This window comes from Neomonachus schauinslandi, chromosome 2, assembly GCF_002201575.2.
Source record: "Neomonachus schauinslandi chromosome 2, ASM220157v2, whole genome shotgun sequence".
NCBI classification, from domain to species: domain Eukaryota; kingdom Metazoa; phylum Chordata; class Mammalia; order Carnivora; family Phocidae; genus Neomonachus; species Neomonachus schauinslandi.
In genome coordinates, this window is record NC_058404.1 from 143,369,691 (window position 1) to 143,386,252 (window position 16,562).

At 38.8% G+C, this 16,562-nt stretch overlaps 1 protein-coding gene across 2 annotated transcripts in view; it reads right to left on the reverse strand.

The window, feature by feature from the left end:
• The window catches only part of USO1 (USO1 vesicle transport factor), a 91,400-nt gene that overhangs the window by 61,460 nt on the left and 13,378 nt on the right, over nucleotides 1-16,562 (reverse strand). For both annotated transcript variants that reach the window (XM_021702330.2, XM_021702329.1), the window contains exons 2-3: nucleotides 5,495-5,581; nucleotides 5,141-5,205 (exon numbers count right to left, since the gene is read on the reverse strand). In XM_021702330.2, coding sequence (XP_021558005.1) covers nucleotides 5,141-5,205; nucleotides 5,495-5,581 — 152 coding nt within the window. The remainder of the gene's footprint in view (nucleotides 1-5,140; nucleotides 5,206-5,494; nucleotides 5,582-16,562) is intronic.

Sequence of the window (16,562 nt, forward strand, 5' to 3'; positions counted from 1 at the left end):
AATGTTAGGTTTTATTTCTAGCCTTTTTATTTTGTGGAGCTTTATGTCTATCCTTATGGCAGTGCCACAAAGTCTTGTTTATTATCATTTTGTGGTAAGTATTAAAATCAGGAAATATGAGCCCTTCAACTTTGTTCTTTTTCAAGGTAGTTTGGGATCTATCCTGGATCCTGTGCATTACGATCAGCTTGTTAATTTCTGCAAAAATGGCAACTAGGATTTTTATAGTGATGGAATCTATAAATCAAGTTGGGGTGTATTACTATCTTAATAATAATTCCTTCTTTCTGTCCATGAACACAGAATGTCTTTTCATTTATTTGTGTCTCGGGTAATTTCTTTCAATAATGTGTTGTGGTTTCCAGTGAACAATTCTTGTACTTTTTTAGTAAAATTTATGTCAAAGTATTTTAATCTTTTTTATGTTACTTAAATGGAATTGTCCTCTTAATTCCATTTACTGATTGTTTATTGCTAGTGTATAGAAATATAATTTTTTATATTGAGCTTATATCCTTCAATTTTGCTGAATTTATTAGTTCTGATAGTTTTTTAGTGGATTCCTAAGGATTTTCTATATATACGATCATATCATCTGTGAATATGTGTAATTTTTTTTTAAGATTTTATTTATTTATTTATTTTTATTTTTATTTATTTATTTTTAAAGATTTTATTTATTTATTTGACAGAGAGAGACAGCGAGAGAGGGGATACAAGCAGGGGGAGTGGGAGAGGGAGAAGCAGGCTTCCCGCCGAGCAGGGAGCCTGATGTGGGGCTCGATCCCAGGACTCTGGGATCATAACCCGAGCCGAAGGCAGACGCTTAACGACTGAGCCACCCAGGCGCCCCAAGATTTTATTTATTTTTGACAGAGAGAGAGAGTGTACAAGCAGGGGAAGAAGCAGGCAGAGGGAAAGGGGAAGCAGGCTCCCCGCCCAGCAGGGAGCCTGATGTGGGGCTTGATCCCAGGACCCTAGGGTCATGACCTGAGCCGAAGGCAGATGCTTAACTGTCTGAGCCACCCAGGCACCCCGAATATGTGTAATTTCTTACATAATTTCTTATGTGTACTTCTTCCTTTCCAATCAGTATACCTTCTATTTCCTTTCCTTGCCCAATTGCTTTAGCTAGAACTTCAATTTCAGTGTGGATAGAGGTGGCTAGAGGGAACATCGTGATCTTGTTCCTGATCTTAGGTGGAAAGCATTCAGTTTTTCACCATTGCATCTGATGTTCTGGGATTTTCATAGATTCTCTTTATCATTTTGTGGAAATTTCTTTCTATTCCCAGTTCCTTAATATTCTCTTAAAAGATGTTCCTCAGGCGCCTGGGTGGCTCAGTTGGTTAAGCGACTGCCTTCCGCTTGGGACATGATCCCAGAGTGCTGGGATCGAGTCCCACATCGGGCTCCTGGCTCAGCGGGGAGCCTGCTTCTCCCTCTGACCCTCTCCCTTCTCATGCTGTTTCTCACTCTCTCTCTCTCTCTCAAATAAATACATAAAATCTTCAAAAAAAAAGATGTTCCTCAAAATTTCTCAAAAACAAAATGATAAAATAATAATATTTTTTATAAATAATAATTTTTAAAGCCTGCTTCATTTGAGATTTACATCTGGTTGTGATCCACTTTGTCCATCATCTTAGCTTTCATTTATCACTCCTAATCACTTCTTCATATTCACTGAATCTTTGTGTCCTGTGTCTCACTATTGCTTTCCACTCTAAATGCCATCATCATCCATCATGCTTTCAAAATCTACCGGGGCACCTGGGTGGCTCAGTCAGTTAAGCGTCTGCCTTCAGCTCAGGTCATAATCCCAGGAATCCCTGGGATTGAGTCCCGCATCGGGGTCTCTGCTCAGCAGGGAGCCTGCTTCTCCCTCTCTCAAATAAATAAGTAAAATCTAAAAAAAAAAAAAGAATATCTAATATCTACACATTCATTCTCAGCTGGGCACTTAAAATGACAATCACTTTCCATAACAGATAACATTCTATTTTCCATACTGAGATGTTAGTCATTTCATTACTAACTTTGTAAGACTTGGTGAGAAAAGGTGTACATAGAATAAAAAGGAAAAATTATAGATTATATGTATGTATAATCATCACACTGAAGTTTTTTTGATCTAGGATCCATTTTCTCTAACCTGGAATATTATTTAAAGCAGATAACTAACTTTAGTTTACTGTAATTGTTTTCAATTGATGCTATAACAAATTACCACAAACTTAGTGGCTTAAACAATACAAATATATTATCTTAAGAGTTCTGGACGTCAGAAGTCCGAAATGGGTCTCCCTACACCAAAATCAAGGTCTCAGCAGGGCTGCCTTCCTTTCTATAGGCTCTAGGGGAAAATCTGTTTCTGTGCCTTTTGCAGTTCTCTAGAGACCCCCTTCCTCCATCTTTGAAACCAGCAACGACAGGCGCAGATCTTCCATATCACCTCATTCTGACCTCTTTTGCATTCCTGTTCCACTTTTAAGAAACCTTGGGATTATACTGGGCCCACTGGGATAACGCAGGATAATCTCTCCATCTCAAAGTCCTTAATCACATCTGTGAAGTCCCTTTTGCCCTCTAAGGTAACATGCATAGGCTGTGGTAATAAGGATGTGAACATCCTTGGGGGGCTATTATTTTGCCTACCACAGTTACTCACTATGATGTCAATAAAACAGATAATCCTAACATATCCAATGCATTTATTCAAATGCATTAGAATTAGTTGGCTTTGAAAAGGTCGTCAATGTGGGTTGTACTGTCTGAGAAGAGGAAAGGTCCTAACTGGTATGAACAAGCAGTTGGGCATTGCTGAAATATAACTGAAAAAGAGGCTCTGAGGTTAGACAGGCAATACCAAGACCTTTAAAAAGCTTATATGCTTTGCTTTGTTTAAGAACTTAGACTTCAGGGGTGCCTGGATGGCTCATTTGGTTGGGAGTCTGTCTTGGGCTCAGGTCATGATCTCGAGGGTCTGATCCCAGGGTCTTGGGATCAAGCCCCGAGTCGGGCTCCCTGCTCAGCTGGGAGTCTGCTTCTCCCTCTCCCTCTGCCCCTCCCCCTGCTGTGCTCTCTGTCTCTCTCAAATAAATAAACAAAATCTTAAAAAAAAAAAAAACAACTTAGACTTCACATTGCACTGAGCTGCTGAAATGCATTAAGTAAAAAAAGGTTTATACATCAGACTTATAATGCATAGACTGAATGGAGACAAAGAATACAGTTTGGAGGTAGTGGTGGTTTTAAACTATGTTCAAAAACTCTTTGATACAGATCCTTTAAGGGATAGAATCTAATTCTCCTCTTAGGCATATGCTGTATTTATTAACTTGCTTTTAACAAACAGAATGTGGTAGAATTGATGGTATGTGACTTGTGAGACTAAGTCCTAAAAGGCCTTGTGGCTTTCTCTTTGCTCTGTCTCTAGGATTGCCTGTTCTGGGAGAAGCCAGTTACCGTATCATAAGGACGCTCAAGCAGCCTTATAAAGAGAGCAACATGGTGAGGTAATGAAGCCTCCTGCCATCAGCAAAGTAACTGAGCCATCTTGGAATCAGATCTTCCCAACCGAGCCTTCAGATGACTGCAGTCCTGGCTGAAATCTTGACTACAACTTCATAAGAGACCCTGAACCAGAACCACCTAGCTAAGTCACTGCTGAATTTCTGATCCACAAAAAGTGTGAGATAATAAATATTGATTATTTTGAGCCACCAAGTTTTGAGGTAATTTGTTATACAGCAAAAGCAATAATAATAATAAAGATAACTAATATAGTGGCTCTGAAAATGGTTTCAGTGATTGATACTGAGCCAGAACTAAAGATTAAAAAAGGAAATCGGGAGAAATTCATGGATTCCAGCTGGGTTTTGGTCTAGATGAGTGTAATGGGTTAAGGAGAGCGCTAAGTTCAGCACGAATCCTATAGTTTCTTGCCTGAATGGAAAGGCAATACCAACTAGGTTGGACTTGGGTCAAAAGGCAGTTGAAGGAGATCGTGGGAGGAGGCAGTTAGGAGCAGGAAAACAAGAGATAAATTAACTCTTGAACATTCTGAATTTGAGATATCTGTGAGATATCTTGATATGGTAAAAATGTCCACTGAGCAGTTAAAGGTTATAATATATATTTAATTAGAGGTAAGATTTTTGAAAGCTATCCATGCACAGCTGTTAATTAAAACCAAAGATGCAGGGTGTCTGGATGGCCCAGTCGGTTAAGTGCTTGACTCTTAGTTTTGGCTGAGGTGGCGATCTCGGGATCGTGAGATAGAGCCCTGAATCAGGCTCTGGGCTGAGCATGGAGTCTGCTTAAGAATCTCTCTCCTTCGGCTCCTGGGTGGCTCAGTCAGTTAAGCAACTGCCTTCGGCTCAGGTCATGGTCCCAGGGTCCTGGGATCAAGTCCTACATTGGGCTCCCTGCTCAGCGGGGAGCCTGCTTCTCCCTCTCCTTCTGCCTGCCACTAACCCTGCTTGTGCTCTTTCTCTCTCTCTCTCTGACAAATAAATAAATAAAATCTTAAAAAAAAAAATCTCTCTCCTTCTTCCTCTGCCCCTCCCTCCTGCATGTGCACTCACTCTCTCTGTAAAATAAATACATCTTAAAAAAAAAAAATGCAGATAAAATCTCTTAAAGAGAAATTGAAAAAGATAAAAATAGGCTGAGTGACCTTTCTCTTAGGACATGCTCAGATTTAACATGTCTCTTAGGACATGCTCAGATTTAACACTTCACTCTATTGGTCCAGTTTATTTCTCCAAAAAAGCAAGTCTGGATAACTGATATATAATAATATGTATACTGTATTATAGAATAGTATATTTGAGTACATCTAAGTGAGTATCAGAACATCCAATTGCCCAATTCAAACCCCAAATCTTCAGCTTTTAATGAGAAGTCACTTCATTTCGTTTTATATAATGGAAAGATTTCAACCCCTGAGATTATGTCTGTCTCAATGCTTAGCACAGTGGTTTGCTCCTTGTGTCCAATATTTATTGAAACAACAACTGACAATAAAAACTTAATAACCTTAATAAGTTAATCATTTCTAGAATAGTAATTCTAAAACAAATTAATTAAAATTGCAAGAAAAATTAGGGAGAAAAATCATTAAAAAGAGACTTACCGATCTGTTTGTAATACATGGATAAGATGTTCCATAGCTTGTATACCCACTTCCAAGCGGTATTTCTGCATAAAAGAAAAATGTTGTTAAAGTAACTAATGTCTGGGGGCACCTGGGTGGCTAAGCGTCTGCCTTCGGCTCAGGTCATGATCCCAGGGTCCTGGGATCGAGTCCCACATCGGGCTCCCTGCTCCGCGGGAAGCCTGCTTCTCCCTCTCCCACTCCCCCTGCTTGTGTTCCCTCTCTCACTCTCTCTCTCTCTCTGTCAAATAAATAAATGAACTCTTTAAAAAAATAAATAAAGTAACTAATGTCCAACTTAATAAACTTAGTAAGTGATAAAGCGTTACTGACCTTAGATAATGATTTGAGAGCACGCACAGCATTTCTTCGATCATCTAGTAAAGTAGATGAAGCCACTCTGTCACAAAGCTTTTGAATCTGTCATGGAAAAATGAAATAGCATTAACAGAATCCAAAAAAACAAAAAAGAAACATAAAGTTCCCCCCTAAATTTATACCACCTAATTTTGAAAAAAAAAAAAAAATCAACAAATGGGATGTCATGGAAATAGTCTCTCACAAATCTAAATAACTATTTAGGTGGTTTTATAATCTTATTTCAGAGAAAGATTTTTCACAGACTCCTGAAAAAGAAAAGTGGTGGAAGAGAAGTTAACTAAGTCATATAAATTGAGGAATTAGGAGAAATCATTAGTAGAATCAGAGCTTTCGAAACATGCCATTTACAACTGTTTGAGCCAAGAGGGAAGCAGGGTTATGGTAGAAGATGGGAAGTTATTAAAAAAAAATTTTTAGGGACGCCTGGGTGGCTCAGTCAGTTAAGGGTCTGCCTTCGGCTCAGGTCATGTTCCCAGAGTCCTGGGATCGAGCCCCATATTGGGCTCCCTGCTCACAAGGAGCCTGTTCCTCTCTTTTCCTCGGCCTGCTGCTCCCCCTGCTTGTGTTCGCTCTCTCTCTGTCAAGTAAATAAATAAGATCTTGAAAAAAAAATTTAAAAATTAAAAAATAATAAAATAAAAAAAATTTTAAGTACATGTTTACATTTAAACTTCACCCTAATGTTTCTACTAAGTATTTGAACAAGAACTGATATATCAAAAATTTTAAGTGTGCCTCAAGATCTAGAAAGATGAAATGCTTCTATTATAAAAGCTTTTAATTCCTTAACAGGAATTAAAGTTCAAGCTGAATTTTATTTATTTTTTTTTATTTTTAAAGATTTTATTTATTTATTTGAGACAGAGAGAATGAGAGACAGAGAGCATGAGAGGGAGGAGGGTCAGAGGGAGAAGCAGACTCCCCGCTGAGCAGGGAGCCCGATGCGGGACTCGATCCCGGGACTCCGGGATCATGACCTGAGCCGAAGGCAGTCGCTTAACCAACTGAGCCACCCAGGCTCCCATCAAGCTGAATTTTAAAATAAACCTTTGGGTATTTACAATAGAAAAAAACTGGAAACAACTGTGCGTCAAAAGAAAAACTAGGGCCCCTGGGTGGCTCAGTTGGTTAAGCATCTGCCTTCGGCTCAGGTCATGATCCTGAAGTCCTGGGATCGAGTCCCACATAGGGCTCCTGGCTCAGCAGGGAGCCTGCTTCTCCCTCTGACCCTTTCCCCTCTCATGCTGTGTCTCTCTCTCTCTCAAATAAATAAAATCTTTAAAAAAAAAAAAGAAAAACTAAATTATCATACATTCTTTGATAGAATACTATGTAACTATTCAAAACAATTAACTGTACTGATGTGTAAATACCATGATAATAAACAGTGGGGATAAAAAGAAAAGCAAGTTGTAAAACTTGATATAAATTATGAGCCCACTGAAGCAAAAGTACCAAACTATGTATGTAAAATTGCATTTAAAAAAAATCTGGAGGGGCACCTGGGTGGCTCAGCTGATTAAACCTCCAACTCTTAATTTCGGCTCAGGTCATGATCTCAGGTCATGAGATGGAGCCCTGTGTCAGGCTCCATGCTGACCATGGAGCCTGCTTAAGCTTTTCTCTTGGGACACCGGGGTGGCTCAGTCAGTTAAGCATTTGCCTTTGGCTTGGGTCATGATCTTGGGGTCCTGGGACTGAGTTCCGCATCTGGTTCCCTGCTCAGCAGGGAGCCTGCTTCTCCCTCTCCCTCTGCTGCTCCCCCTGCTTGTGCGCCCTCTCTCTCTCAAATAAATAAATAAATAAATAAATAAATAAATAAATAAATAAATAAATAAAATCTTTTAAAAAAATTCTCTGTCCTCCCACCTCCACACCCCGTGCCCCCCCGCTCTATCTCTCTCTCAAAAAAAAAAAATTGTAACAGATAAAAGAATTAACTGCATATCTTAAAATTTAAAAAAAAAATGAATGAAAAGGTAAACCACAGACTGGATGAAAATATTTGGCTTTCTTAAAGATTTTATTTGAGAGAGTGAAAGTGCGTGCGAGAGAGAGAATGCGCACATGAGCAGGGGGGAGGGGTAGAGGGAGAGGGAGAAGCAGACTCCCTGCTGAGCAGGGAGCCCGATTCAGGGCTCGATCCCAGGACCCTGAGAACATGACCCGAGCCAAAGGCAGACGCTTAACTGACTGAGCGACCCAGGTGCGCTGGATGAAAATATCTGAAAACATCTGATAAAGAACAGTTTTTAAAACCATGATACTCGGGTCCTTTTAAGTTCTAACAGTTATTATTTTAAGTTATTACTCTTTAATGACAGTTCTTACTAAGAGTCTAAAAATAGTACTTTGGCATATCAGTCACACTTTTGTACCCTACGTATCTGAATTAGTGGTGTTTAAATACATATAGTGTGTTCCAAATTATGTTCTGCAGACTTCTAGCGTCCCAGAAGATATTAATAGATTTCTAATGATCACAGAAGCAGCAGGAAACACAAGGTCATACAAAATTAAATAGGCTTCTGCACCGCAAGATTTCTAAGTCTTTACTATGCTGATTTGCATTTCTTCATACTGCAGATACAGTATAACCAAGCCTAGCCTTACTTTTTGATTTTATTCATTCTAACTGCTCACATTTAGAAATTATTCTACCTTAAGTTGCATTTACTTTCATAATAATTACACTGACTTTCCAAAATGCTAACAGTACAACTTTCTCTTTATTAAACAACTGGTTTTTTTTCTCATTAGAAAAACTACATAATTATCTCTTGAAAACATGAGGCCTGTTGCTCTCATCTTAAGGGATTTCTTAGGCCCAAAATAATTTTCCTAAGTATGACTGTAGTTTCCTCTGCTTGGGTCTTGTACAACTTTTGTTAATTTTTTCTAGGTAGTTTATAACTGCTAGTATGAATAGGAAATCATTTATAGGCATTTTCTGCTTTTTCTTAGCCCCAAACCCAAGCACTAGTTCTATATATGAGATTCCGAACATCTCCCATGGAGTACTGAGTCCCAGTACCATGCAGGGCTTGAACTTTAGCCTCAGTCTCATCTCTGGTCAACGTATATAAAGATTTGTGTCAAAATATGATCTTCCATGTCTAGAAACTCTTCAATTATTTGTTGAATGTGGACACTTGAAATCTACTTGATGCTGATGGAGAAGCTTAGCTTTAGGAATATTGCCTCAAGATGATGGTAATCCTAGAGTTTGGCGGTTTGCTTTGTTTTTATTTTCAGTGAACTTTCTGTGCTTTAAATATGCTAATATTTGAGCCTTGTTAATTTTTTTAAAAAGCTTCGAGATATACACAAAGCTAACCTCAGTTGTTAGTAAGATAAATACAAGTTAAAATAGGTTATTTTTACCTATAAGACTAAGATTAAAATTAAAATAGTACCAAATACAAATACTGTATGATTTCATTTTTATAAAATAAAAAAAAACAGGCAAAACTAATCTGTGCTTCTATTTTTTTTATTTTATTTTTTAAAAGATTTTATTTATTTGACAGAGAGAGACACAGCGAGAGAGGGAACACAAGCAGGGGGAGTGGGAGAGGGAGAAGCAGGCTTCCTGCCAAGCAGGGAGCCCGACGCAGGGCTTGATCACAGGACCCTGGGATCATGACCTGAGCCGAAGGCAGACACTTAACGACTGAGCCACCCGGGCGCCCCTAAACTGTGCTTTTAGAAGTCAGAATAGTGGTTACTCATGGAGACAGGCAGTGACTGAACAGGAGCACAAAGGTGACTCTGGGTTCTGGTAATGTTCTGTTCCTTGATCTGGGTGCTGGTTAGGGGTGTGTTCAGGTTGTGAGGTTATTTGACATGCATACTTTTCTATATACTTTAATGAAATGATTTTTATTTTTTTTAAGATTTGATTTTGAAGCAATCTTTACACCCCTGTGGAGCTTAAACTCACAACCCTGAGATGAAGACTCACACGCTCTAAGGACTGAGCTAGCCAGGAACCCCAATAAAATGATTTTTTAAACAGAACAACTGGGTCACTTAGGTGGCTCAGTTGGTTAAGTGCTGACTCTTGGGGCACCTGGGTGGCTCAGTCATTAAGCACCTGCCTTCAGCTCAGGTCATGATCCGGGTTCCTGGGATCAGGCCCTGCATTGGGCTCCCTGCTCCGCGGGAAGCCTGCTTCTCCCTCTCCCACTCCCCTTGCTTGTATTCCCTCTCTCATCGTCTCTCTGTCAAATAAATAAATAAAATCATAAAAAAAAAAAAAAGTGCTGACTCTTGATTTCGGCTCAGGTTGTGATCTCAGGTCCTGAAATCAAGCCCCACATTCAGTGTGGAGTCTGCTTGAGATTCTCTCTCTTCCTCTGCCCACCCCCCTGCTTGCATGCTCTCTAAATAAATAAAGTCTTAAAAAAAAAAAGATAGAACAACTATCCACGATAGGTAAGGATATAGATTAACTTGCTTATATTCTATTATAGGGAAAGTAACCTAAAAAAGCTGCAATTTGGCAAAAACTATTACAACTTAAAATGTTCATACCCTTTTTTTAGCCAGGCATTCCTACTTCTAGGAATTTAGCCTTTAAAAACACCCCCACAATTACACAATATTTTATACTAGGATGTTCTTTGTAGCAGTACTTTTAATAGCTAAAAAGGAAATCCAGCGTCCGCCACAGAGGAGTATAATAAGCAGTCTGAGGCCTGGCACCCCGATCTCAGACTTCCAGCCTCCAGAACTGTAAGCAATAAATTCCTGCAAGTTACTGGAAAAAAAAAAGTGTGGGGTGGGGGGGATACAAAGGTTCATCCATCAATCAGAGAACAGTTAATTAACATATAGTACACACAGACTATGTGGGTGATGAAATGAATGAAGCAGATCCATTTTTACGTATATGAAAAGATGTCCAAGATACTTTAAGTGGGAAAAAAAAAAACCTATAAGCAGTATGTTTAGCATTAGTTCATTCTGGTTTAAAATACCATTAATAAACAATGTGAATATATATAGAAAAAATTAAGACTGTACCATATTGTTTTTTCGTAGATTGCCGGAAATGTTCATTTTTTTTACATTATTTCTCATGTTTACATTTTGATAAAACAGGTATCACCTTTATAAACAAAAAAGAATAATGGAGTAAAATGAAATGGTTTATGTTTTATTGGAATTTCTAGGATATTTTCATAACTGACTGAACTCATCTTTTAAAGATGCTATCTTCACTCTGATCAAAATACTATGAAACCAGCTCTTAATTGATAAAAATAAGCTAGCATAATAAAAAATATCAATTGGTTCTCTGTTGCTTATAAAGTCCAAATTTTTTAAACTAGAATGCACAGTCATCACTCAGTCAATACACACACATTAAGTACACATGTATTTGTTGTTGCACCAACCAAAATAAGATATGGTCTCTGGCCACAACAAGCTTGCCCAGAAAGACAGTCCCCTAAATAAAGTATAATAACAAGTTAAAGATATATAAGTATGTGCTGGATAAAGCTGGGGCACAAAAGAAAATGTAGTCAATTCTACCTGAAAGTGAAACTGCTAGAGACTGAATGTTTATGTTCCGCCAAAATGCAAACTTAGAAATCCTAACCCCTAATGGGATGGTATTAGGAAATAGGGCTTTGGGAAAGTGAGTAGGCTGTGAGGGGGGAGCCCTCATGAATGGGATTAGTGCCCTTATACAAGAGACCCCAGAGAGCTCCTGTGCCCCCTTCTGCCAAGTGAGGGCACGGTAAGATGTCTGCGTGTGAACCAGAAGGCAGGCTGGCCTCTCAGCACACAGAGTCTACCAATGCCTTGATCTTGGACTTCCCAGACTCCAGAACTCTGAGAAATAAATGTTGCTTGTTTAAGCCACCCAGACTAATATTTTTGTTATAGCAGCCCAAACAGATTAAGACAGATACTGCTTAAGAATGGTTTATGAGGGGTGCCTGGGTGGCTCAGTCGTTAAGCGTCTGCCTTCGGCTCAGGTCATGATCCTGGGGTCCTGGGATCGAGTCCCACATCGGGCTCCCTGCTCCGCGGGAGGCCTGCTTCTCCCTCTCCCACTCCCCCTGCTTGTGTTCCCTCTCTTGCTGTGTCTCTCTGTCAAATAAATAAAATCTTTAAAAAAAAAAAAAAAAAGAATGGTTTATTAAGGGGCGCCTGGGTGGCTCAGTCGGTTAACCATCTGCCTTCAGGTCAGGTCATGATCCTGGGGTCCTGGGATTGAGCCCCGCATTGGGCTCCCTGCTCAGTGGGGAGTCTGCTTCTCCCTCTCCCTCTGCCTGCAGCTCCCCCTGCTTGTGCTCTCTCTCTCCTCTGACAAATAAATAAAATCTTAACCAAAAAAAAAAAAAAAAAAGGTATATTAAGGATGCCATGCTTGAGTCAAGAATTAAAGGATAAGTAGTTCATCAGAAAATATGGGGAAGGGGGCGCCTGGGCGGCTCAGTTGTTAAGCGTCTGCCTTCAGCTCAGGTCATGATCCCAGGGTTCTGGGATCGAGCCCCACATCGGGCTCCTTGCTCACCGGGAAGCCTGCTTCTCCCTCTCCCACTCCCCCTGCTTGTGTTCCCTCTCTCGCTGTGTCTCTCTCTGTCAAATAAATAAATAAAATCTTTAAAAAAAAAAAAAAGAAAAGAAAACATGGGGAAGGAATTTCAGGCACAGAAAATTACTTCTTTATAACTGCACATATTTTAATGTAAAAAATAGCATTTCATGTTCACAAGAACAAAATTGGTCTAATTTGAGTTTTTTAATATTATATATCTATGAACCAAAAAAAGTAATTTTTATATCACACACATACAAACATATATACTTGTTCTATTAAAACAATACACCAAGGGGCGCCTGGGTGGCTCAGATGGTTAAGCGTCTGCCTTCGGCTCAGGTCATGATCCCGGGGTCCTGGGATCGATCCCACATCGGGCTCCTGACTCGGCGGGGAGTCTGCTTCTTCCTCTCCCTCTGCCTGTCCCACTGCTCATGCTCTCTCTCTCTCTCTCTGTATCTCTGTGTCTCAAATGAATAAATAAAATCTTTAAAAAAAAACAAAAACACAACAACAATACACCAAAAGAGACTTTCTAAAATATGAAAACTTCCCCTTTTACAGTAATTTACCATTTCTGGGAATAATAACTGATCTAAAATAATGTGGAGAAAAAATAAGAATATGTAAGATTACAGGTTAGTTAAAAATATATTTCTTTTCTAATGAGTTCAAAGTATCTGTTTCAATAAGCTCTGATTAATGAGCAAATCACTATTTTTAGGTAGTTGCAAAATGTAACTTAAAAATATTAGAATTGGGGCGCCTGGGTGGTTCAGTCAATCATCTGCCTTTGGCTCAGGTCATGATCTCAGGGTCCTGGGATGGAGCCCTACATGGGGCTCTCTGCTCCCAGCAGGGACTCTGCTTCTCCCTCTCCCTCTGCCTCTCCCCCCTGCTCATGTTCTCTCGTTAAATAAAATCTTAAATATATATATATCAAAATTAATTACCATTTCGAAGTGTACTATTTATACTTACAGAAATAAAATCCATTCTTGAGTTTGGGTAAACACCTATCAAGACTATTTTTAAGAAGATAAACATGCTTTTTATCTATTAAACCTGGGTTTTAATGCCAAGTACATTTTCTTCCAAATTGGGGATTTTAATCAGAACTTTCTTTCTTGCAACTTAAGATAAACTCAAAGCAGTCAACCATACTGCAAGCCAATGAGAATCAAAGCAATTATAGGAACAACTTATTTATCTAGAATCATTAGATTGAACTATTTCAGATACCTCTGTCAGGCACTGAAATGGTCTTTTCATTTTAGTTATTTCTGATAGTAACCCAAAATTAATTACAAGCTTCTCTGTCTTGTAATTGAACATAATTATAAGCTTTCTTAGCATTTAAACTTAAGTCCCCTCCAATATCACATATGGGGATGTCTTAGGTATTAAATGAAGCAATGACTATAAAAGGCTTTGCCTAGTACCTGGTACCTATAAATGATCAATAAATATTAACAAACTCTATTATTACCAAGCTTCTTATGACTTATTTGTATTATTCTTCTATCCTATCAGGCTTTTGGTGGTCACTTCTATCATGTATGTTTTTAACAGACCATTCAAATTTTGCAGATTTTATTCCTGAGCGAGAATTTGATAATTAAGCTAGATACTAATATAATTTTTCTATAACAAAAAACCACTCAGGCTTGAAATCAAGATTGAGGACATGAACCTTGCAACTTCTACTTTTGCTACAGGAAAGCCTACTACCTCCTGTTAAAATTTCAGATTGTTGAAATTTCCAAATAAGTGATCTCTCTATAATGAAGTGCTACATTGCTACTCTTTATAGACAACTGAAACCAAATGAAAGGAAAACATATTATATACGTTCCAAACCTTACAAAGATTTAGCCATGTTTTAGGCCAAACACCGTCTATATTTTTCAGTTGATAGTTACCAAGCAAAAATTCTGTAGCACAAGAATGCTTAACTTATATTCAGAAATTATAGATCTCAAAGACCATAAATGCCATTTATTCCTTACTTGAAAAACCAACTCAATGCAATGTAATTGTCCCTCATTTTCCATTTTCTCCTTTCAGTTATTAGGACCCCCGGTCTTTTAGCTGGGCACATGACTGTCTACCTAGACTACTTTCCAAGTCATCCTTGCATCTAGGCATAGACAGTGACTATATTCTGGCCAATGAGTTGTTAGTACCTTCCAGGTCATGTCCTTGTCTTTAAAAGGAAGCTATTTGGGGCACCTCGGAGGCTCAACTGGTTAAGCATCTGCCTTTGGCTCAGGTCCTGATCCCAGATCCTGGGATCAAGTCCCGAGTTGGGCTCCCTGCTTGCGGAAAGCCTACTTCTCCCTCTCCTCTGCCCACCCCCTATACCCAACCCCCCCAACCCCCACCCCCGGCTTGTAGTCGTGCTCTCTCTCGCAGTCTCACTCACTATCTCAAATAAATAAATAAAATCTTAAAAAAAAAAAAAAAGGAAGCTATTTATTCTTCATTCCTTTTTCTCTTTCCCTCAACCCGGAACTTGAACCTGGTAGTAACGAGGCAACTTCAACAATTCGAACAAGGGCAGCATCCTAGGGGGATGGTAGAACAAGATAAAAAGCAGCACCTGGGTCACTGGACCACCCTGAGGAGCAGAACTACCCTATCCTAGGGATTGCTTTCTAATTTGGACTTTAGCTGGAGAAAGACATCAACTTTTATCTTGGTTAGACCCATTTTCTGGCCTCTGTTATGGCAGCTGATGCAATGCCTAAGCTAAGAAACTCATTTTACAGAAGAAACTAAGACTCAGAAACAAAGCAATACACCCCAAAATACACTGCTGGTTTGGTGGCACAGTTCAGATTCTTTCTACCCAAGCTGTAGCTGTCTCACTCCAAAGCCCACACTCTAATAGCCTATGTTGCCTCCTACACAGAAAAATGTGAATCTGAGTTACTGCTGCAAACTACATGGACAGCAAGATTTTTTTTTTATAAATAGGGAGAGACTGAAATGCAGTTTTTATGAATAGGTTTTACTTACACTACAGCCCACTAAGGACCCTGATAAGCCTTTGACTTAACTGCTCAGCCAGGGTAGTCCCCTGTTCTAAGGGAGTTGAAGCTTTACTTCGGGAAAGCTATAATCAGAAGCTACCAAAAAAAAAAAAAAAAAAAAAAAACCCACCAAATTTTTTTAAAAAAAAAAATCAGCACTCTGTAAGTACTTCATAAAAACAACAAAAAATAATATACTCGCACTTTTTTTTAAAGATTTTATTTTTAAATAATCTCTACACCCAACATGGGGCTCGAATCCACAACCCCGAGATCAAGAGTCACAGGCTCCACCAACTGGGCCAGCCAGGCGCCCCAATACATACTCACTTTTTTAGAATTAACTCAGCTGAGATAATAAGGACAAACTGGAGTGGAGAAATAAGGACAAATTGGAGATTAGAGAGAGAAAAAAATGTCAGCTCATTATAACAGACAAGGAATAAGGTTAAGAAAAAAGTATTAGGGTGGTGGTAACGGGCAAAGAGCTGAAGGGATAAATAAGGCAAAAGAATAACTGAAAGAACTTAATTGAATTTAAGAGGCTAGGGCTGTAAAGAATAAAATGTCTGGAACAGCCACTGTTTGGGATTCAACTTCTACAGCTTTTCTTTAAACAAACATGTAGTCAAATATTGTTTTTTAAAAGATATAATTAGAAAATCAAAAGGCAGCAGTGATTAAGCTAGCTGAAGTGTGATATCATGAATCCGCAATCACTCTTCTGTATCTTAGCAAATATTCTGGGTTTTGGCAAGGACAAAGGTCAAAGGAGCAATGTATCTGAAGAATTCAGTACCATCATCCTCACGGGAGCTATGATCAGTGCAACCAGAAAGCAGTGGTCTGTGACAAGTTCAGTTCAGAAACTGGGACTAAGCATTTATAAACTTCTACAACAACTAATTTTGTATCTATTTAATAAAAAAACCAGGGCTTAATGTTTTTATGCAATGAGTACATGTATGCATACTGTCATTCCATTTTCCCAGCCATTCATTTTTATTGTATTTTACAGAAATATTGGTCTGTGAGAATTGCGTTAAAAAAAAAAAAGAATCAAAATAAAACCAAAAACCAACAACTAAAGCAACTGGTCTTTCACCACAAACAGTTTGAGAAATATTATTACAGTGCTTGACATTTTGAAAGGCCTTGCAAAATTCTATTCTGGGGGAATAGCAGTGAGCCATTATAGAAGGTACCCATTCTAATGAAAAGATAATGGCAAGGAGACTATAAAATAAATTTTAAAAAGATAAAGTGATAAGCATGACAAGGGAAATAATCAGGGAAATGAGATAGCGATTAGGTGGAGAGTACTACTTTACATAACCTAGTTGGTCAGATGGCCCCAAGTTAAGCACTGATTTGGATATAGTCGGAAGTGTGGGTAATGGGTAACAAGAACAAAGCAAGTGGAAAA